The sequence below is a fragment of the Papio anubis genome, chromosome 5, assembly GCF_008728515.1.
Source record: "Papio anubis isolate 15944 chromosome 5, Panubis1.0, whole genome shotgun sequence".
NCBI lineage: Eukaryota > Metazoa > Chordata > Mammalia > Primates > Cercopithecidae > Papio > Papio anubis.
Window position 1 is genome coordinate 68,569,684 of NC_044980.1, and position 22,636 is coordinate 68,592,319.

General features: G+C 37.6%; 1 protein-coding gene across 7 annotated transcripts in view; it reads left to right on the forward strand.

Annotated features, from left to right (window-relative positions):
* The window catches only part of POLK (DNA polymerase kappa), an 89,077-nt gene that overhangs the window by 29,184 nt on the left and 37,257 nt on the right, over window positions 1-22,636 (forward strand). For 6 of the 7 annotated variants that reach the window (XM_003899826.5, XM_017959649.3, XM_009208622.4 and 3 more), the window contains 2 exons: window positions 546-693; window positions 10,292-10,411. In XM_003899826.5, coding sequence (XP_003899875.3) covers window positions 559-693; window positions 10,292-10,411 — 255 coding nt within the window. In that variant the 5' untranslated portion in view covers window positions 546-558. The remainder of the gene's footprint in view (window positions 1-545; window positions 694-10,291; window positions 10,412-22,636) is intronic. The other variant, XM_021939465.2, reaches the window with a different exon arrangement.

A 22,636-nucleotide genomic window follows, 5' to 3' on the forward strand; every position in this document is an offset into this window, starting at 1 on the left:
TGTCTAAGAGTCAACTGTAATTTTTAAAGTCTGAGTAATAATTTTTAGTAGCTAAAAATTCTTAACTGTTGTTTAAAAATTTTGTTTTGCTGATTTCTATACCATTTAACGTTTTAAAAACTTTTTTATTGATGCATAATGGATGTATGTGGTGCTTCTGTCTCCCTACCCCCCACATGTTTTTTGGAGTTTTTCTCTGTTTTTTTGTTTGTTTTTTGGAGACAGAGTCTCGCTCTGTCGCCCAGGCTGGAGTGCAGTAGTGCAGTCTCGGCTCACTGCAACCTCTGCCTCCTGGATTCAAGCAATTCTTCTGCCTCAGCCTCCCTAGTAGCTGGGAGTACAGGCGCACACCGTCACACCTGGCTAATTTTGTTTGCATTTTAGTAGAGACAGGGTTCCACCATGTTACCCAGGCTGGTCTCGAACTCCTGAGCTCAGTCAGTCTGCCCACCTCGGCCTCCCAAAGTGGTCGGATTACAGGCATGAGCCACCACATCTGGCCACAGATGGTTTTAAAAGCAGTGTTTATCTTTATACTTTTTCAGATAAGTTTATACCATGGATAGCATAAAGGAGAAGTGTGACAGTTACAAAGATGATCTTCTGCTTAGGATGGGACTTAATGATAATAAAGCAGGAATGGAAGGATTAGATAAAGAGAAAATTAACAAAATTATAATGGAAGCCACAAAGGTATGTTTCCTGTTTCTTTTGATATGTGTAATTTAATGACCTTTTAACTTTCTGTTTCAAAGAAAATCATTTGAATGTCATTTTTATTTAATATTTCAATATATATTATTTTTAAACTACAAAAGAGTATGGAATAATCTCCCTTCTATTCTGTTGCTCCTACCATCCAGGTTTCTATTTCACATGCATATAATAGGCATATAAAGCCAAAATAATGTACATGTTCCTCTTCACCTTTCTTTTGTTTAACCCCAATGGGAGAAATTGTTTTGGTATTTGGAATTTTTTTTTTTTCAGTTAATATAACTTGGAGCTCTTTCTGTATAGGTAATTAAAGATCTTCATTCTTTGTATGCCTGTGTGTGTGGATATAATGTAATTTATTGAACCAGCCAAAAAGTTTATAGATAAATATATGTTATTTGTAGTCTTTTATTTTTACAAACATTACTAGTAAAGTAGGGAATAACCTTGTATTTTAGAACTTTCTATATGTGCAAGTATAACTGTAGAAGATATTCCTACAAGTGGAATTGTTTCACCAACTACACATAGCACAAAAGAATATATGCATGTGTGATTTTTATGAATTGCCAAATTACCCTCCATGGTGTTTCTGTCAATTCACACTTCCACCACAAATATGTGTGTATTACCGTACTGAAACTGTGCTAACACAGTGTATTACTAAACTTTTGTATTTGTCAATCTGAGGTAATACAGTATAGCATTAATTTGTATTCCTTTTATGAAAAATTAGTTGCATATCTTTTCTTTTTTTTTTTGAGACAGGGTCTCACTCTGTCACCCAGGCTGGAGTCCAGTAGCACAATAATAACTCATTACAGCCTCACCCTCCTGGACTCAAGTGGTCCTCTCACCTCAGCCTTTGAAGAGCTAGGACAATAGGCACATGCCACTAAGTCTGGCTAACTTTTTATTTTTTGTTGAGATGAGGTCTCACTATGTTGCCCAGGCTAGTCTTGAACTCCTGGCCTCAAGCAATCCCTCTATGTTAGCCTCCCAAAGTGCTGGGATTATAGGCATGAGCTACCATGCCTGGCGGTCTTTTGATATTTTAAAAATTACTTGTATTTCGTTTTTTATGAACTCTGATTATATATTCTATATACATATGCACATTCAATAATTAGTTATCTTTTGACTTTGCTTATGGTAGTTTCTCCTGTTCAGAAATTTTTTGTTTGCTCCATTTTATGTAGTTGAATGTCAACTACATATGGCTTTAAGGTCATAAAAGAATTCTTTAATTTTTTTACCACTTTTTTGTTTCATTTATATATCATATGAATATATATGTATTAATGTGTTATGTGTATTATCAATGTATATCAATATTAATGTACATTAATAATATATACATAATATATAATGTGTACTAGTATGTTGTATTATATATGTTATGTACATTAATAAACACAATACATGTATTAATATACATGTAGAAAGATGTAAACTTTAAGAGAATATCCTTATTCTTAGGAAACGCATGGTGATGTCCACAGCAACTTACTTTAACATGGTTTAGCCAAAAGGAGGGGAAAGGGGTGTGTGTGTATGTATGTGTGCGTGTGTGTGTATACACTCATGCACACATACATACATGGAAGTTGGGGAAGAAATCAAATGTAGCAGGATATTAATTGATGAATCTAGGTCAGGGTATATAGGTGTTCATTGTACTATTTTTTCAGCTTTTGCAGTTTTGAAAATTCCAAGATAAAAAGTTAAGGAATTACCATTAATTTTGTTAGCTATGAAAATGTTACTGTGATGAAGTGGGAAAATGGCCTTATTTTTAAATGCATACCGAAATCCTCTGTGGAATGGCTAAGTATCTTGATATTTATAATTTAAAATGTTTCACAGTAAATTGTTAACAGCTGTTAAATCTGAGTGATAGTTTTATACGTGTTTATTGTATTCATGTTTTTTCTGCATTTGAGACTTTTTTGATATTTTCATCATAAAAATGTTCAAAAAGAAGAAAAAGAATAAAACCTATGAATCTAGTTTTTAGGTTAAGAAATAGAATATGTAGGTTACCCTAGATGTCCCTATCTGATCCTCCCTCTCTATTCTCTGCATCCCAGTACAATTTATTAAATAGTCCATCCTTTTCCTACTGATCTGCTGTGCTTTCTCTTCTGTTCCACTGGATCATTTGCCTATGTTTGCATGTATACAGCATGTTTTTTATTATCATGCTTTATAATAAGCCTTGATATCTGCTAGCACAATTTCTTTTTTTTACACTTTGTTCTTTTTCAAGAATATCTTGAGTATTCTTGAAGCTTTGCTTTCATATAAATTTTATGTGATATATATCAAAAATATATAGGTACATATATAATTGGCACATATCACATGATTGCTATATAAAAATACATAGAATAATATATATTCCTCTAGCATATGAGGTGAGTTTATCATAAATGGTATCTTGATTAAATTGGAATTTTCTAATTGTTACTATTCCATAGCAATACAATTTACTTTTTTAAACCTCTTATCAGAAAATTTAAAATATATAGGAAATTACAGAGAATAGTAAAGTAAATCCCCATATTATCATCACCCAGCATCAACAATTACCAACATTCTTGCAAATATAGTTTTATCTATCTTACCCTTCCCCTGCTGATTTTTGGAGGGAGGAGTAGAGTATTTTAAAACAAATTCCAATAAATTTGATGCGTTTCTAGAAGTTTACAATTTTCAAAATGGACTCAAGAAGATACAGATAATCTAAATAGATCTATATAATAAGGAAATAAATTAGTAATTAAAAATCTCCCCATCAATGAAAAAAGACCAGGCCATTTGGCTTCTCTGGTGAATTTTATCAAATATTTAAAGACGAAATGATACCAATATTCCATAAGCTTTTCTAGACAATAGAGAAGGATGGAACACTTCCCAACTCCTATGAGGCCAGTATCACCCTGATACCAAAGCCAAACACAAGGTTATACATCATTATGAATGTGAAAGTCCTCAACAAAATATTAGAGGATTGATTTAAACAATATATCAAAAAGATTATGCACCATAACCAAATGGCATTTATCTTAGGAAAGCAAGGTTGGTTTAAGATCTAAAAATCGGCCAAGCTCATGCCTATGACCCCAGTGCTTTGGGAGGCTGAGGTGGGTGGAACTCCTGAGGTCAGGAGTTCAAGACCAGCGTGACCAATATGGTGAAACCACATCTCTACTAAAAATAAAAAAAAAAGCCAGGCATGGTGGCGTATGCCTGTAGTCCCAGCTACTCGGGAGGCTGAGACAGGAGAATTGCTTGAATCCGGGAGGTGGAGGTTGCAGTGAGCCAAGATCATGCCACTGTACTCCAGCCTGGGCAACAGAGCAAGACTCCTTCTCGGAAAAAGGAAAAAAAAAAAAAGAGATCTGAAAATCAATTAATGTAATACATCATATTAAAATAAAGGGCACAAAACCACACAATCATCTTAGTAGACTCAGAAAAAGCATATTTGATAAAATCCCACCACTATTCATGCTAAAAGCTCTTAACAAACTTGAAATAGAAGGGTACTTCATCAATCTAGTAAAGGACATCTATTTTAAAAAAAAAACCTACAGTAAACATCATACTTTATGGTGGAAGACTGAACACTTTCTCCCTAAAATTAGGAACAAGGCAAGAATGTCCCCTCTCACCTTTTCAACTCAACCTAGTCCTAACAGTTCTAACCAGTGCAGTGAGACAATAAAAATAAATAAAGAGGCCAGGTGCAGTGACTCACACCTGTAATCCCAGCACTTTGGTAGTCCGAGATAGGAGGATCACTTGAGCCCAGGAGTTTGAGAACAGCCTGGGCAACATAGTGAGACCCTGTCTTTAAAAACAAAACAAGAGGGCGGAGCAAGATGGCCGAATAGGAACAGCTCCAGTCTCCAGCTCCCAGCGCGAGCGACACAGAAGACAGGTGATTTCAGCATTTTCAACCGAGGTACTGGGTTCATCTCACTAGGGATTGCCGGACAATCGGTGTAGGTCAGCTGCTGCAGCCCGACCAGCGAGAGCTGAAGCAGGGCGAGGCATTGCCTCACCTGGGAAGCGCAAGGGGGAAGGGAATCCCTTTTCCTAGCCAGGGGAACTGAGACACACAACACCTGGAAAATCGGGTAACTCCCACCCCAATGCTGCGCTTTACCAAGGGTCTTAGCAAACGGGCACACCAGGAGACTATATCCCACACTTGGCCGGGAGGGTCCCATGCCCACGGAGCCTCCCTCATTGCTAGCACAGCAGTCTGCGATCTAACGGCAAGGCAGCAGTGAGGCTGGGGGAGGGGCACCAGCCATTGCTGAGGCTTAAGTGGGTCAACAAAGCCTCTGGGAAGCTCGAACTGGGTGGAGCTCACAGCAGCTCAAGGAGGCCTGCCAGTCTCTGTAGACTCCACCTCTGGGGACAGGGCACAGCTAAACAACAACAACAACAACAACAGCAGCAGCAGCAGAAACCTCTGCAGACGCAAACGACTCTGTCTGACAGCTTTGAAGAGAGCAGTGGATCTCCCAACACGGAGGTTGAGATCTGAGAACGGACAGACTGCCTGCTCAAGTGGGCCCCTGACCCCTGAGTAGCCTAACTGGGAGACATCCACCACTAGGAGCAGACCGACACCCTACACCTCACATGGTGGAGTACATCCCTGAGAGGAAGCTTCCAAAGCAAGAATCAGACAGGTACACTCGCTGTTCAGCAATATTCTATCTCTGTAGACTCTTGCCGTTGGATACCCAGGCAAACAGGGTCTGGAGTGGACTCAAACATCTCCACAGACCTACAGCTGAGGGTCCTTGACTGTTAGAAGGAAAACTAACAAACAGGAAGGACACTCCACACCAAAACCCCATCAGTACATCACCATCATCAAAGACTAGAGGCAGATAAAACCACAAAGATGGGGAAAAAGCAGGGCAGAAAAGCTGAAATTCAAAAAAATAAGAGCTAATATCTCCCCTGCAAAGGAATGCAGCCTCATCGCCAGCAATGGATCAAAGCTGGACGGAGAGAATGACTTTGGATTTAGATGAGAGAAGAAGGCTTTCAGTCCATCAAACTCTCAGAGCTAAAAGGAGGAATTCACGCACTCCAGCACAAAAGAAACTAAAACCTTGAAAAAGAGTGGAAGAATTGATAACTAGAATAATTAATGCAGAGAAGGCCATAAATGAACTGACAGAGAGAAACCATGACACGAGAAATACGTGGACAAATGCACAAGCTTCAGTAACCCACTCATCAACTGGAAGAAAGAGTATCAGCGATTGAGATCAAATGGATGAAATGAAGTGAGAAGAGAAATCTAAAGAAAAAGAAGAAAAAAAGAAATGAACAAAGCCTTCAAGAAGTATGGGATTATGTAAAAGACCAAATCACGCCTGATTGGGGTGCCTGAAAGTGAGGGGGAAAATGGAACCAAGTTGGAAAACACTCTTCAGGGTATCCTCCAGGCTAATCTCCCCAAACTTAGTAGGGCAGGCCAACATTCAATTCAGGAAATACAGAGAATGCCACAAAGATTACCTCGAGAAGAGCAAATTGCAAGTGACACATAGTTGTCAGATTCACCAAAGTTGAAATGAAGGAAAAATGTTAAGGGCAGCCAGAGAGAAAGGTCGGGTTACCCACAAAGGGAAGCCCATCGGACTCACAGCAGATCTCTCGGCAGAAACTCTACAAGCCAGAAGAGAGTGGGGCCAATATTCGACATTCTTAAAGAAAAGAATTTTAAACTCAGAATTTCATATCCCAGCACTTTGGGAGGCTGAGACGGTGGATCACAAGGTCAGGAGATCGAGACCATCCTGGCTAACACGGTGAAACCCCGCTTCTACTAAAAAAATACAAAAACTAGCCGGGCGCAGGTGGCGGCTGGTGGTCCCAGCTACCCGAGGCTGAGGCAGGAGAATGATGTGAACCTTGGGAGGCAGAGCTTGCAGTGAGCTGAGATCCGCCACTGCACTTCCAGCCTGGGCTGCCAGAGCCAGACCTGGGGCCTCAAAAAAAAAAAAAAAAAAAGAAAAAGAAAACCTGGCACAAGACAGGGATGCCGGGCTTCCTCACCAATTCATTCAACATAGTGTTGGAAGTTCTGGCTAGGGCAATCAGGCAAAAGAAAGAAATAAAGGGTATTCAGTTAGGAAAAAGAAGAAGAAGTCAAATTGTCCCTGTTTGCAGATGACATGATTGTATATTTAGAAACCCATTGTCTCTGTGCCCAAAAATCTCCTTGTTGATAAGAAAGTTCCGCAAAGTCTCAGGATATAAAATTAATGTGCAAAAATCACAAGCATTCTTATACACCAGTAACAGACAGACAGAGAGCCAAATCATGAATGAACTTCCATTCACGATTGCTTCAAAGAGAATAAAATACCTAGGAACTAACTTACAAGGGATGTAAAGGACCTCTTCAAGGAGAACTACAAACCACTGCTCAGTGAAATAAAGAGGACACAAACAAATGGAAGAACATACCATACTCATGGATAGGAAGAATCAATATTGTGAAAATGGCCATACTGCCCAAGGTAATTTATAGGATTCAATGCCATCCCTCATCAAGCTACCAATGACTTTCTTCACAGAATTGCAAAAATTACTTTAAACTTCATATGAATGACAAAAGCATTCATTGCCAAAACTTGGGTCAAAGAACAAAGCTGGAGGCATCACGCTACCTGACTTCAAACCATACTACAAGGCTGGTTGCAGTAATCCAAAACAGAAAGTACTTTGGTACTTGGGCAACAACAAACAGAGATATTCCACTCAATGGAACAGAACAGAGTCCCAGGTACAATTTCTGCCACATCTACAGCCATCTGATCTTGGACAAACCTGAGAAAACAAGAAATGGGGAAAGGATTCCCTATTTAATAAAATGGTGCTGGGAAAATTGGCTAGCCATAAGTAGAAAGCTGAAACTAGATCCTTTCTCACTCCTTATACTTAAAAATTATTTCAAGATTGATTAGAGAATTTAAATGTTAGACCTAATACCATAAAAAACCCTAGAAGAAAACCTAGGTAATACCATTCAGGACATAGGCATGGGCAAGGACTTCATGTCTAAAACACCAAAAGCAACGGCAACAAAAGCCAAAATTGACAAATGGGATCTAATTAAACTAAAGAACTTCTGCACAGCAAAATAAACTACCATCAGAGTGAACAGGCAGTCTACATAATGGGAGAAAATTTTTGCAATCTACTCATCTGACAAAGGGCTAATATCCAGAACCTACAAAGAACTCAAGCAAATTTACAAGGAAAAAAACCCCATCAAAAAGTGGGCAAAGGATATGAACAGACATTTCTCAAAAGAAGACATTCATACAGCCAACAGACACATGAAAAAATGCTCATCATCACTGGCCATCAGAGAAACGCAAATCAAAACCACAATGTGATACCATCTCACACCAGTTAGAATGGCAATCATTAAAAAGTCAGGAAACAACAAGTGCTGGAGAGGATGTGGAGAAATAGGAACACTTTTACACTGATGTTGGGATTGCAAACTAGTTCAACCATTATGGAAAACAGTATGGCGATTCCTCAAGGATCTAGAACTAGAAGTACCATATGACCCAGACATCCCATTACTGAGTATATACCCAAAGGATTATAAATCATGCTGCTATAAAGACACATGCACACAGATGTTTATTGTGGCACTATTCACAATAGCAAAGACTTGGAATCAACCCAAATGTCCATCAGTGACAGACTGGATTAAGAAAATGTGGCACATATACACCATGGAATACTATGCAGCCATAAAAAAGGATGAGTTTGTGTCCTTTGTAGGGACATGGATGCAGCTGGAAACCATCATTCTTAGCAAACTATCGCAAGAACAGAAAACCAAACACCACATGTTCTCACTCATAGGTGGGAACTGAACAATGAGATCACTTGGACTCAGGAAGGGGAACATCAGACACAGGGGCCTATCATGGGGAGGGGGGAGAGGGGAGGGAATTCATTGGGAGTTATACCTGATGTAAATGACAAGTTGATGGGTGCTGACGAGTTGATGGGTGCAGCACGCCAACATGGCACAAGTATACATATGTAACAAACCTGCACGTTATGCACATGTACCCTAGAACTTAAAGTATAATAATAATAATAATAATAAACCCCTTATACCATACACAAAATTAACTCAAAATAGACTTAAAAAGCCAAAACAATACAACTTTTAGGAGAAAATTTGAGAAAGCCTCTGAGACCTTCAGTTAGGCAGAAATTTAGATGTGATACTAAAAGCACAGTCAATAAAAGAAAGTTGATGAATTGGTCCTCATCAAAATTTAAAATGTTTACGCTTCAAAAGACAGCAATAAAAATAAAAAGGTCAAGTGTGGTGGCTCACGCCTGTAATCCTAACACTTTGGAAGGCTGAGGTGAGAGGATCAGGAGTTTGAGACCAGCCTGGGCAACATAATGAGACCTCCCATCTCTTAAAAAAAAAAAAAGAAAGAAAGAAAGAAAAAGATCAGTGTGCCTTGGGTAAAATATTTGTAAAACACGTATGTGATAAAAGACTTATATCCAGAATATACAGAAAATGTCTACAACTCAATAAGACAAGCAACCGAATCAAAAAATGGTCAAAAGATGCGAATAAACATTTAAGTAAAGAAGATACACAAATGGCTCTAGGCACATGAAAAGATGCTCAGTATCATTAGTCATCAGGCAAATACAAATTTAAAAACCACAAAGAGATGCCATTCATACTACTATTGCTTAGAATAGCTATAATAAATAAGACACAGTAACAAATGTTGGCAAGGATGTGGAGAAATTGGAACCTTCCTGCATTGCTGATGGGATTATAAAATGGTTCAATCACTTTGGAAAACAGACTGGCATTTCCTCAAAAGGTTGAGTATAGAGGTACCATATGACACAGAAACCCCACTCCTAGGTACATGCCTGAGAGAAATGACAACGTATGTCCACATGAAAACTTGTCCACAAATGTTTATGATAGCATTTTTCACTGTAGCCAAAAAGTGAAAATAAGCTAAATGTCTACCAACCAGATAAATGGATGGGCACTATGTTCAGTGATGAAATGATGGGCAGTTTTTTAAATTATTTTCTACATTTTCTTTAATGACTTAACATTAAATATTTGAAAATACTTTGTAAGGAGTATTTTTTAATGCAAGAGATAACTGATGACCCAACCCATTAAGGCCTTTGATATGCCCTGTGGATCCTACCTAGGACATACTGTTCTTTTCTGAATGCAAATCTGAATTCATCTCAGAGAGCTTGTACTATGCTAAGTACTGCCTCACAACAATCCTGTAATTTAATTAACTACTAATAAATTCATCTTACAAATAAACTGAGATGTAGAAAGATTAAATAATTTTAGGGTCACCTATCTAGTAAGTAGTAGAGCTAAGTTTTAAATTTAATCTTCTGTTTCCCGAGTATGTGCTCTTAGCCACCAGGTTATACTACAGTGATGCTTTCTTTCAGATATTTTTCTTATGCTTTGTTTTGTTTTCCTCCATAGGGCTCCAGATTTTATGGAAATGAACTCAAGAAAGAAAAGCAGGTCAACCAACGAATTGAAAATATGATGCAACAAAAAGCTCAAATCACCAGCCAACAGCTAAGAAAAGCACAATTACAGGTATTAGTTAAATTGTTAAATAAAGTGGAAGCTGGTAGAATAGTAATTGACAGTTAAAATGTATTATCAAGTCATAACTGAAAACAAGATGAAATGTAAATGTTCATTATATTGTAAAGCATACATATTCAGCAAATGAACATACTTTTCTGAGTGTTGCTCTGCTCATTTACATAAAGACTCCACACCTAGACATTGTCACCTCTATTATACAGATGAGTAAATGAAGTCTTTTTTTTTTTTTTTTTTTTTTGAGACGGAGTCTCGCTCTGTCGCCCAGGTTGGAGTGCAGTGGCCGGATCTCAGCTGATTGCACGCTCTGCCTCCCGGGTTTACGCCATTCTCCTGCCTCAGCCTCCCGAGTAGCTGGGACTACAGGCGCCCACCACATCGCCCGGCTAGTTTTTTGTATTTTTTAGTAGAGACGGGGTTTCACTGTGTTAGCCAGGATGGTCTCAATCTCCTGACCTCGTGATTTGCCCGTCTCGCCCTCCCAAAGTGCTGGGATTACAGGCTTGAGCCACCGCGCCCGGCCGTAAATGAAGTCTTAATTAGGTTTAGTAACTTGCCCAGCTTGATAGGACAAGTAGTTGGCAAAACGAGGACTTAATCCAAAGCCTATGTTCTTTTTATTGTATGCATACTTCGCAGCTAGAAAAAGGCCACAGGATAAATGTGGCATGTTTCTGCAATACTGATGTTGCAAAAATATTTGAGGAATATGTTAACTAATTAAATTGGAAAGTAACTTAAAACATAACCATGTTATAGTAAAATAAAAAGTCACACTATAGATTAGAATGCCAAATGTACATGAACTTTTAAGATAAAACACAAGATTTCTAAAATCTTGGAAGGTTTTTGCCTTCTCCAGGATTTCGGGAAGTAAATACTCAGTTTCCTCTTCTATTAAAAGTTATTTCAGGAGAAAAGTTTGGGAATATCCAAGTTGCAGGACACTGTGTGGTAGACTGACAACTCAAAGCAGTCAAATTTCTGATAGTAAAACAAGTCATGGCAAGAGGTGTTTACTCTTTATCAAAATCTGATCCAATGTTAACAAAGCTCTAGTCTATAAGGTAACCGTAAAATTAGATTAATCTAATATGTTACAAAATCCTTCTCTTGTGACAGAGTTCAAAGATCATAAATTTTATGTTTTCTTTACCAAACTATATAATGTGTCATTTTTTGATACAAATGCCTTCTCAGAGCACAAGGTAATTTTTACATGGTCTTCTATTATGATGAAAGATGATCTATTTGTCATATCATAATTTTTAATGCTTCACAGCGTTCCACTGGATGGAGGTACCATAATTTACCATATCCCACCTTGATTTCAGGTTTTTGTTTCATACGCAACCCTGTGATTATCCTTCTTACCTTTGTACTCTAGTGCTGTTATTTTGATCAAAGATGGTATCATTTTACATTTTCAGCATGAGAGTATTGATTTTCTCACATAATTGTAAGCCATTAATATTTCCTTATTGTGAGAATTTCCTCTTTTATTCTATTTGTGAGGATATATGCTAAGTTGCTAGCACAAGAAACCAAAAATGTAATATTTTAAATAAGAGCTGCTTTCTTTCTCACATAAATGAGTAGTTCTAGCTGGTGAGTGACTCTGATTATCATTTAGAGACCCAGGTTCTTTAAATCATGTTGTTCCATCATCCCCTGGTGTTATCCTTACCTGAATTAGCAAAACTGAATTATTTTCCATCCATATTCCATCTCCTGGTTAAGGAAGAAAGAAAGGGAAATAATTGAAGGCAAGTACAGTAATTTGCTATTAAACAAGTGCAAAAGAAGTTGTACACATTACTTCAGCTGACATTATTTGGCAAGAATTTAAGTTACATGGCCACACCTAACTGCAAGAGAAGCTGTAACTTTAGCTGGGTGCCCATGTGCCCAGCTGAAAATTCATTACTATGGAAGGAAGGAAGAATGGATTTTGGGATTCAAGTAGCAGCCTGAAGCAATGTTTTTTGGCCACATTTTTAGGGGAGTTTATATCTATCTTGATTTATAGGGTCTTAATATATTAGAGATTTTTTCTTGTCATTTGTTTTGAATATTTTTCCAATATATTATCTTTTAATTTTGCAGTTTTTCCCATATAATTTTTAATATTTCTGTAATCAAAGCCAGTGACTTTAAAAAAAATTGTATATATATGTATATATCTTCCTTTCACTTCAAAATTTATTTTTTTTAACTTTTAAGTTTGGGGTACATGTGCAGGTTTGTTATATAAGTAAACTGGTGTCATGAGGGTTTGTTGTACAGATTATTTTGTCACCCAGGCATTAAGCCTAGTACTACCCATTAGTTATTCTTCCTGATCCTCTCCCTCCTCCCATCGTCCACCCTCCAGTAGGCCCCAGTGTATGTTGTTCCCCTCTATGTGTCCATGTGGTTTCATGATTTAGCTCCCACTTACAAGTGAGAGGATGCCGTATGTGGTTTCTGTTCCTTTGTTAGTTACTAGGGATAATGGCCTCCAGCTCCATCCATGTCCTTGCAAAAGACATGATCTCATTCTTTTTTATTGCCGCACAGTATTCCATGGTATATATGTATAAAATTTTCTTTATCCAGTCTATCATTGATGAGCATTTAGATTGATTCCGTGTCTTTGCTGTTGTGAATTGTGCTGCAGTGAACAAACACAAGCATGTATAAAAAGACCATATTTTTCAAAGCGGTTTTAGGTTCACAACAAAATTGAACAAAAGGTACAAAGATATTCCATGTACTCCTTTCTCCCCACAGGCATAACCTCCCCTACTATCATCATCCCCCACCAGAGGGGTACATTTGTTACAGTTGATGAACCTACGTTGACACCACCTTATCACCCAAAGTTGATAGTTTACATTAGGGTTCAATATTGGTGGTGTACATTCTGTGGGTTTCGACAAATGTACAGTGAGGTGCATCCACCGTTATAGTATCATAAAGAGTAGTTTCACTGCCCTAAAAAAATACTCTGTGCTCCATCTATTCATCCCTCCCTCCCCCAGTAACCCCTGGCAATCACTGACCTTTTTACTATCTCCATAGTTTTCCCTTTTCTAGAATGTCATATATTAGAATCATATAGGATGTAGCCTTTTCAGACTGACTGTTTTTACTTATGCAGTGTAAATGCATACATTTACATTTCCTTCATGTCTTTTCATGGCTTAATAGTTCATTTATTTTATGTACTGAATGTTATTCAATGGTCTGGATGTACCACAGACAATTTTTTTTTTTTTTTGAGATGGAGTCTCTCTCACTTTGTTGCCCAGGCTGGAGTGCAGTGGTGCAATTTTGGCTCACTGCAACCTCTGCCTCCCAGGTTCAAGCTTTTCTCCTCCCTTGGCCTCCCGAGTAGCTGGGATAACCAGTGCCCACCTCCATGCCTAGCTAATTTTTGCATTTTTTAGTAGAGACGGGGTTTCACCATGTTGGCCAATCTGGTCTCCAACTCCTGGCCTCATGTAATCCGCCCGCCTCAGCCTTCCAAAGTTCTGGGATTACAGGTATGAGCCATACCATAGACAACTGAATAATATTCAGCACATAAAATAAATGAGCTATCAAGCTATTTGTCCATTTACCTACTGAAGGTTACTTTGGTTGCTTCTAAGTTTTGGGAATTATGAATAAAGCTGCTGTAAATATCCATGGCCAGGCTTATGTATGGACATAAGTTTTCAACTCCTTTGGGTAAATACTAAGGAGTGCAATCGCTGGATAATATGGTAAAATAAAATTATGTTTAGCTTTATAAGAAACTGCCAAACTGTCTTCGAAAGTGACCATACCATTTTGTCTTCCCACCAACAATGAATGAGAATTCCTGTTGCTGAATATCATTGCCATCATTTGGTGTTGTCAGTATTGTGAATTTTGGCTATTCTAATATATGTATAGTGGTATCTCATTGTTGTTTTAATTTGCATTTCCCTGATGACATATGATGTGGAGCATCTTTTCATGTGCTTATTTGCCATCTGTTTATCTTCTCTGTTGAGGTGTCTGTTAAGGTCCTTGACCATTTATAATCAAGTTGTCTGCCTTCTTATTTTTGGTTCTTAAGAGTTCTTTGTGTATTTTGGACAACAGACCTGTATCAGATATGTCTTTTGCAAATATTGTTTCCCAACCTGTGGCTTTTCTTTTTATTGTATTGACAGTATCTTTCACAGAGCGGAAATTTTTAATTTTAATGAAGTCTAGTTTATCAATTATTTCTTTCATGGATTGTGCCTTTGGTATTGTATCTAAATAGTCATCATCAAATCCAAGTCCATCTGTATTTTCTCTTGTGTTATCTTCTAGGAATTTTATAGTTTTGCACTTTACAGTTAGGTCTGTGATTCATTTGAGTTCATTTTTGTGGAGGATATAAGTTCATCTCTTTTTTTTTTTTTTTTTTTTAACATGTGGATATCCAATTGTTCCAGCACAATTTGTTAAAAAAAAAACTTTTCTTGCTAGGTGTGGCGGCTCACGCCTGTAATCCCAGCACTTTGGGAGGCCAAGGTGGGAAGATCGCTTGAGCCCAGGGGTTCAACACCAGCCTAGGCAACATAGCAAGACCTTGCTTCTACAAAAAATAGAAAAAAATAACTGGGAGTGATGGCACAGGCCCATGGTCCTAGCTGTTTGGGAGGCCGAGGTGGGAAGATTGTTTGCGCCTGGGAGGTGGAGGTGGCAGTGAGCCATGATTGCACTCCTGCCAGGGCAACAGCATGAGTCTCCAGAAAAGAAAAAAGAAAAAAAAAAAAAGAAACTCTTATTCGTGTTACTGAGTCATTGCTCCTTTTTCAAAGACCAATTGTCTGTATTTATGTGAGTCTATTTCTGGGCTCTGTATTCTGTTTCATTGATCTATTTGTCTGTTCTTTTGCCAATACCACACTATCTTAATTACCGTAACTTTATAGTAAGTCTTGAAGTCAAGTAGTTTCAGTCCTTCAGTTTTGTTCTTGTTCTTCAATATTGTGTTGGCTAATTGGATCTTTTGCCTCACCATATAAATTTTAGAATCAGTTTGTTGACATCCACAAAATAACTTGCTGGGATTTTGACTAGGATTGCATTGAGTGTATAGATGAAGTTGGGAAGAACTGACTGGCATTTGATCATAGAGTCTTCCCCTTCATGAGCATGGAATATCTCTCCATTTAAGGATACTCCTTGGCTTACAATGGAGTTACATTTGGATAAACCCATTATAAAGTTGAAAAATTGTAAGTCAAACCATCATAAGTCTAGATATTCCCTGACTTAACGGTGGGATTATGTCCAGATAAAAACCCTTCATAAAGCTGAAAAATCTTAAGTTGAACCATCATAGGCCAGAGACTGTGTTTAGTTCTTCTTTGCTTTTTTTCAGACTTTGTAGTTTTCCTCATGTTGATCTTGTACATATTTTGTTACATTTGTACCTAAGTATTTCATTTTTGGATGTTTTAATATAAATCATAATGTGTTTTTTGTTTTGTTTTGTTTTGTTTTTGAGACTCCCTCTGTCACCCAGGCTGCAGTGCAGTGGGATGACCTGAGCTCACTGCATCCTCCTCTTCCTGGGTTTAAGCGATTCTCTTGCCTCCACTTCCCAAGTAGCTGTGATTACAGGTGCCCACCACCATGCCTAGCTAGTTTTTGTATTTTTGGTTGAGACAGGATTTCACCATGTTGGCCAGGCTGGTCTTGAACTCCTGAGTTCAAGTGATCCACCCGCCTCAGCCTCTGAAAGTGCTGGGATTACAGGTGTGAGCCACCATGTTTGGCCTCTAATGTGTTTTAAATTTTAAATTTTACTTGTTCATTGGTGGCATATAGGAAAGTGACTGACTTTTGTATATTAACCTTATATCTTGTAACTGATTATTATCACTTACTGGTTCCAGAAACGGTATTCTTATAATGGTGTTTTTTTTTTTGTTTGTTTGTTTTTTTGTTTTTTTTTTATTTTTGGTCTTGGTGTTGTACTTGGAAGATTATTCCTCACAGCCATGCCTATATCTTCTTTTAGTATTTTTTTATAGCTCTTGGCATACTCATATCTTTAGTCAATTTGGAATTTGTTTTGATGTAAGGTGTGAAGTATGTTTTTCTTAAATGGTGTTATATTTTCCCTACATAGTATTATTTTCCCTAAATGGTGATTCACTTGTCCCAACTCCATTTATTGAATCATGAATCCTTTCTTCACTGAGTTGAAATGAGGCACTTCCAAATAAAAAAATTCTCAATTGTTCTTTGATTTATTTCTGGACTGTCTTCTAATAAGTTCAGTCTTTTCTTGTATCAGTAACATACAGTTTTAGTTATTGAACAGCAGGAATATAGTTTAATATTCTCCCTTGTAATGCTTCTTTAAATTTTTTTTTTCTCATGCATGTTTCTTTCAAATAAACTTAGGCATCATTTTATCAAGGTTTTAAAAAAAATCAGTTCTATCCATAATAATATTATTTTTAAATTGATATTAATCCTTAAGCAATGTACTTTCTGGACGTTTTCATTTTATTGATCTATAACCTACAAATATATTTAACAGTTTTAATGATACAGTATATAAGTGATGCTAACAACTGTTAGCTATTCATACTATTTTTAAAGCTCATATCCTTAAATATACTAATAATCTGAAGGAATAGAAAGTATCTTCCATTGTGTAGCAGAATATAAGATTTTGTTCCAGTGTTGGTTGACTATTTCATCAGAGGCTCTCTGGCATCTTTTGCAACAGGAATGGCAGGAAATGTGTTTTATGTTGATTGTTAAATTGTTTCATTTGTTGAGCTTCCTCCAAAAGAAGTTGTATAAATGGGAGGGGATTGAGGAAGTTTGAGTCAAGAAGGCCTGAGAGAACAGAGTTGTTTCCATAGGAAATGTGTTTCTATTTTAGAGTCTTAAAATTTCCAAGTACTCAATTTTATTATGTGTGATATGATAGTATGAACTATTGCTAGTTGAGCTGAGGTAAGCAACTTCTACAGGCATGAACCCCCAGGGTGTTCAGAACCTCTCTTAAGTATACTTCACCCTTTCTCAACCTCAGTGGACTTCTTAAAGGCACAATCTTTTTTTTTTTTTTTGTAACTGACAAATTGTTGTATAAGAACATCGGTTCATAAATCAAGTAGACAAATGTTCATGTTACATTGCATGACAGCTATACAGCAAATCAGTGCATTTTGACCATTTTCGCAATTTATTGATTTGGGTTCTTTTTTTTTTTTAAGAGACAGGATCTCTCTCTGTCACCCAGGCTGGAGTGCAGTGGTGCCATCATGGCTCACTACAACCTCCAACTACTGGGCTCAAACAATCCTCCTGCCTCAGCCTCCCAAGTAGGTGGGACTATAGGTGTACACTTTCACGCCCAGTTAATTTTTTAAATTTTTTGTAGAGACAGGATCTCGCTATGTTGCCCAGGCTAGTCTCAAACTCCTGGCCTCAAGCTACCCTTCCACTTAAGCCTCCCAAAGGGGTTACAGGCATGAGTCACTGGGGCTGGCCAACAATTGATTTTATTAACTCAAATTTATTCAATAGTCTTGGGGAAATACTAACTTAAGAAAACAACAACAACAAAAAAAAACCACATTATTTCTGAGTCTCCTCAATGTAATAGAAATGGGGGATTTTTAAAGAAAATAAGACATAATATGGATAGAAAATACACCATTACAGTTCAATTTGAGTGTATTTCAACATTACAGACTTTAAAAAATCTATTGTAGGGAAGCATCATAACATAATCAAAAACAGACTTCGGAGTAACTTCGTTTCACTGTTTAGTGCTAACATTTACTAGCTGTATGACTTAGGGCAAATTACTTACTCTTACTGAGCTTTAGTTTCATCTATAAAATGGGAACAATAATTATGATCTCAGAATTACGACCAGTAAATGATTTAACTTAGAAAGCACTTAACATATTATATGACACATATACTCAATAAATGTAACTTCTACTTTTATAATTATAGATAATTAAGCCCTTATTGTATCCCTAGATAGGTGCATTATATGGGTGTCTCTTTTAATTCTTTCAATAACCTATTGAGGTTGGTTTAGTACCACTTTACAAATAAGGAAAGTAAGCATGAAAGGGGTTAAATTGCTCCCTGTCCTGTAACTAATGTAGTTAAATTGCAGTGCTAGGACCCAGACCAAACCTGTTATTCTGTTTTTTGTTTCTTTAAAAAAATCTATTATTATTATTATACTTTAAGTTCTGGGATACATGTGTAGAATGTGCAGGTTTGTTACATAGGTATACATGTGCCGTGGTGGTCTGCTGCACCCATCAACCCATCATCTACATTAGGTATTTCTACTAATGCTATCCCTTCCCTTGTCCCCCATCCCACAACGGGCCTTGACATGTGATATTCCCCTCCCTGTGCCCATATGTTCTCATTGTTCAACTCCCATTTATGAGTGAGAACATGCAGTGTTTGGTTTTCTGTTCCTGTGTGTGTTTGCTGAGAATGATGCTTTCCAGCTTCATCCATGTCCCTGCAAAGGACATGAATTCATTTTTTATGGCTGCATAGTATTCCATGGTATATATGTGCCACATTTTCTTTATCCAGTCTGTCACTGATGGGCATTTGGGTTGGTTCCAAGTCTGATATTGTGAATAGTGCTGTAATAAACATACATGTACATGTGTCTTTATAGTAGAATGATTTATAATCCTTTGGGTATCTACCCAGTAATGGCATTACTGGGTCAAATGGTATTTCTGGTTCTAGATCCTTGAGGAATCGCCACACTGTCTTCCACAATGGTTGAACTAATTTACACTCCCGCCAACAGTGTAAACGCGTTCCTATTTCTCCACATCCTCTCCGCATCTGTTGTTTCCTGACTTTTTAATGATCACCATTCTAGCTGGCATGAGATGATATCTCATTGTGGTTTTGATTTGCATTTCTCTAATGACCATTGATGATGTGCTTTTTTGTTTGTTGGCTACATAAAGGTCTTCTTTTGAAAAGTGTCTGTTCATATCCTTTGCCCACTTTTGATGGGGTTGTTTTTCTCTTGTAGATTTGTTTAAGTTCCTTGTAGATTCTGGATATTAGCTCTCTGTCACATGGATAGATTGCAAAAATTCTCTCCCATTCTGTAGGTTGCCTGTTCACTCTGCTGATAGTTTCTTTTGCTGTGTAGAAGCTCTTTAGTTCAATTAGATTCCATTTGTCAAATTTGGCTTTTGTCGCAATTGCTTTCATTGTTTTAGTCATGAAGTCTTTGCCCATGCCTGTGTCCTGAATGGTATTGCCTAAGTTGTCCTCCAGGGTTTTTATGGTTTTAGGTCTTATATTTAAGTCTTTAATCTATCTTGAGTTAATTTTTGTATAAGGTGTAAGGAAGGGGTCCAGTTTCAGTTTTCTGCATATGACTAGCCAGTTTTCCCAACACCATTTATTAAATAGAGAATCCTTTCCCCATTGTTTGTTTTTGTCAGGTTTGTCAAAGATCAAATGGTTGTAGATGTGTGGTGTTATTTCTGAGGCCTCTGTTCTGTTTCATTGTTCTATATATCTGTTTTGTTACCTGTACCATGCTGTTTTGGTTACTATAGCCTTGTGGTATAGTTTGAAGCCAGGTAGCATGATGCCTTCAGCTTTGTTCTTTTTGCTTAGGATTGTCTTGGCTATACAAGCTCTTTTTTTGGTTCTATATGAAATTTAAAGTATTTTTTTCTAACTCTGTGAAGAAAGTCAATGGTACCTTGATGGGAATAGCATTGAATCTATAAATTACTTTGGGCAGTATGGCCATTTTTACCATATTGATTCTTCCTATCCATGAGCATAGAATGTTTTTCCATTTGTTTGTGTCCTCTCTTATTTGCTTGAGCAGTGGTTTGCAGCTCTCCTTGAAGAGGTCCTTCACATCCCTTGTAAGTTGTATTCCTAGGTATTTTATTTATTCTCTTTGTAGCAATCGTGAATGAGAGTTCACTCATGGTTTGGCTCTCTGTTTGTCTATTGGTGTATAGGAAAGTTTGTGATTTTTGCACATTGATTTTGTATCCTGAGACTTTGCTGAAGTTGCTTAGCAGCTTAAGGAGATTTTGGGCTGAGACAGTGGGGTTTTCTAAATATACAATCATGTTATCTGCAAACAGAGATAATTTGACTCCCTGTCTTCCTAATTGAATACTCTTTATTTCTTTCTCTTGCCTGGTTGCCCTGGCCAGAACTTCCAATACTGTGTTGAATAGGAGTGGTGAGAGAGGATGTCCTTGTCTAGTGCTGATTTTCAGAGGGAATGCTTCCAGCTTTTGTCCATTCAGTATGATATTGGCTGTGGGTTTGTCATAAATAGTTCTTATTTTGAGATACCTTCCATCGATACCTAGTTTAGTGAGAGTTTTTAGCATGAAGGGATGTTGAATTTTTTCCAAGGCCTTTTCTGCATCTATTGAGATAATCATGCGGTTTTTGTCTTTGGTTCTGTTTACGTGATGGATTTCGTTTATTGAATTGCATGTGTTGAACCACCCTTGCATCCCAGGGATGAAGCTGACTTGATTGTGGTGGTTAAGCTTTTTAATGTACTGCTGGATTCGGTTTGCCAGTATTTTATTGAGGATTTTCACATTGATGTTTGTTCATCAGGGATATTGGCTTGAAATTTTTTTGTTGTTGTGTGTCTCTCAGGTTTTTTTGGTATCAGGATGATGCTGGCCTCATAAATGAGTTAGGGAGGAGTCCGTCTTTTTCTGTTGTTTGGAATAGTTTTAGAAGGAGTGGTACCAGCTCCTCTTTGTACCTCTAGTAGAATTCAGCTGTGAATTTTTGTACAGATAGGGTTTCTCCGTGTTGATCAGGCTGGTCTTGAACTCCCAACCACAGGTGATCTGCCCACTTCAGCCTCCCAAAGTGCTGGGATTTCACACATGAGCTACCATGCCTGGCTGTGAATCTGTCTGGTCCTGGACTTTTTTGGTTCATAGTCTGGCTAGCAGTCTGCCTATTTTGTTTATCTTTTCAAAAAACTAGCTCCTGAACTCACTGATTATTTTAAGAGATTTTCGTGTCTCTATCTCCTTCAGTTCTGCTGTGATCTCAGTTATTTCTTGTCTTCTGCTAGCTTTTGAATTTGTTTGCTCTTGCTTTTCTAGTTATTTTAATTGTCTTGTTAGGGTGTCAATTTTAGGTCATTCCTGTGTTCTTCTATGGCCATTTAGTGCTATAAATTTACCTCTAAACACTGCTTTAGCTGTGTCCTGGAGATTCTGGTACGTTGTGTCTTTGTTATCTTTGATTTCAAAGAACTTACTTATTTCTGCCTTAATTTTGTGTTTATCCAGGAGTCATTCAGGAGCAGATTATTCAGTTTCCATGTAGTTGTGCAATTCTGAGAGAGTTTCTTAATCCTGAGTTCTAATTTGATTGCATTGTGGTCTGAGAGACTGTTATGATTTCCGTTCTTTTGCATTTGCTGAGGAGTGTTTTACTTCCAATTATGTGGTCAATTTTAGAAAAATTGTGATGTGGTGCTGAGAAGAATGTATATTATGTTGATTTGGGTGGAAAGTTCTGTAGATGTCTATTAGGTCTGCTTGGTCCAGAGCTTAGTTCAAGTCCTGAATAGCCTTGTTAATTTTCTGTCTCAATGATCTGTCTAATATTGTCAGTGGAGTGTTAAAGTCTCCCACTGTTATTGTGTGGGAGTCTAAGTCTCTTTGTAGGTCTCTGAGAACTTGCTTTATGAATCTGGGTGGTATTGTATTGGGTGCATATATGTTTAGGATAGTTAGCTCTTCTTGTTGCATCGATCCCTTTACCATTATGTAATGCCCTTCTTTGTCTCTTTTCATCTTTGTTGGTTTAAAATCTGTTTTATCAGAGAATCAGAGACTGGGATTGCAATGCCTGCTTTTTTCCTCCTCCTCCTCCTCCTCCTCCTCCTCTTCCTCCTCCTCCTCCTCCTCCCCCCCCCCCCCCTTGGTAAATCTTCCTCCATCTCTTTATTTTGAGCCTATGTGTGTCTTTGCACGTGGGATGGGTCTCCTGAATAGAGCACATTGATGGGTCTTGACTCTTTATCCAATTTGCCAGTCTGTGTCTTTTAATTGGGGCATTTATTTTGATCCTGTCATTATGATGCTAACTGGTTATTTTGCCCATTAGTTGATACAGGTTCTTCAAGTGTCAGTGGTCTTTACATTTTGGTATGCT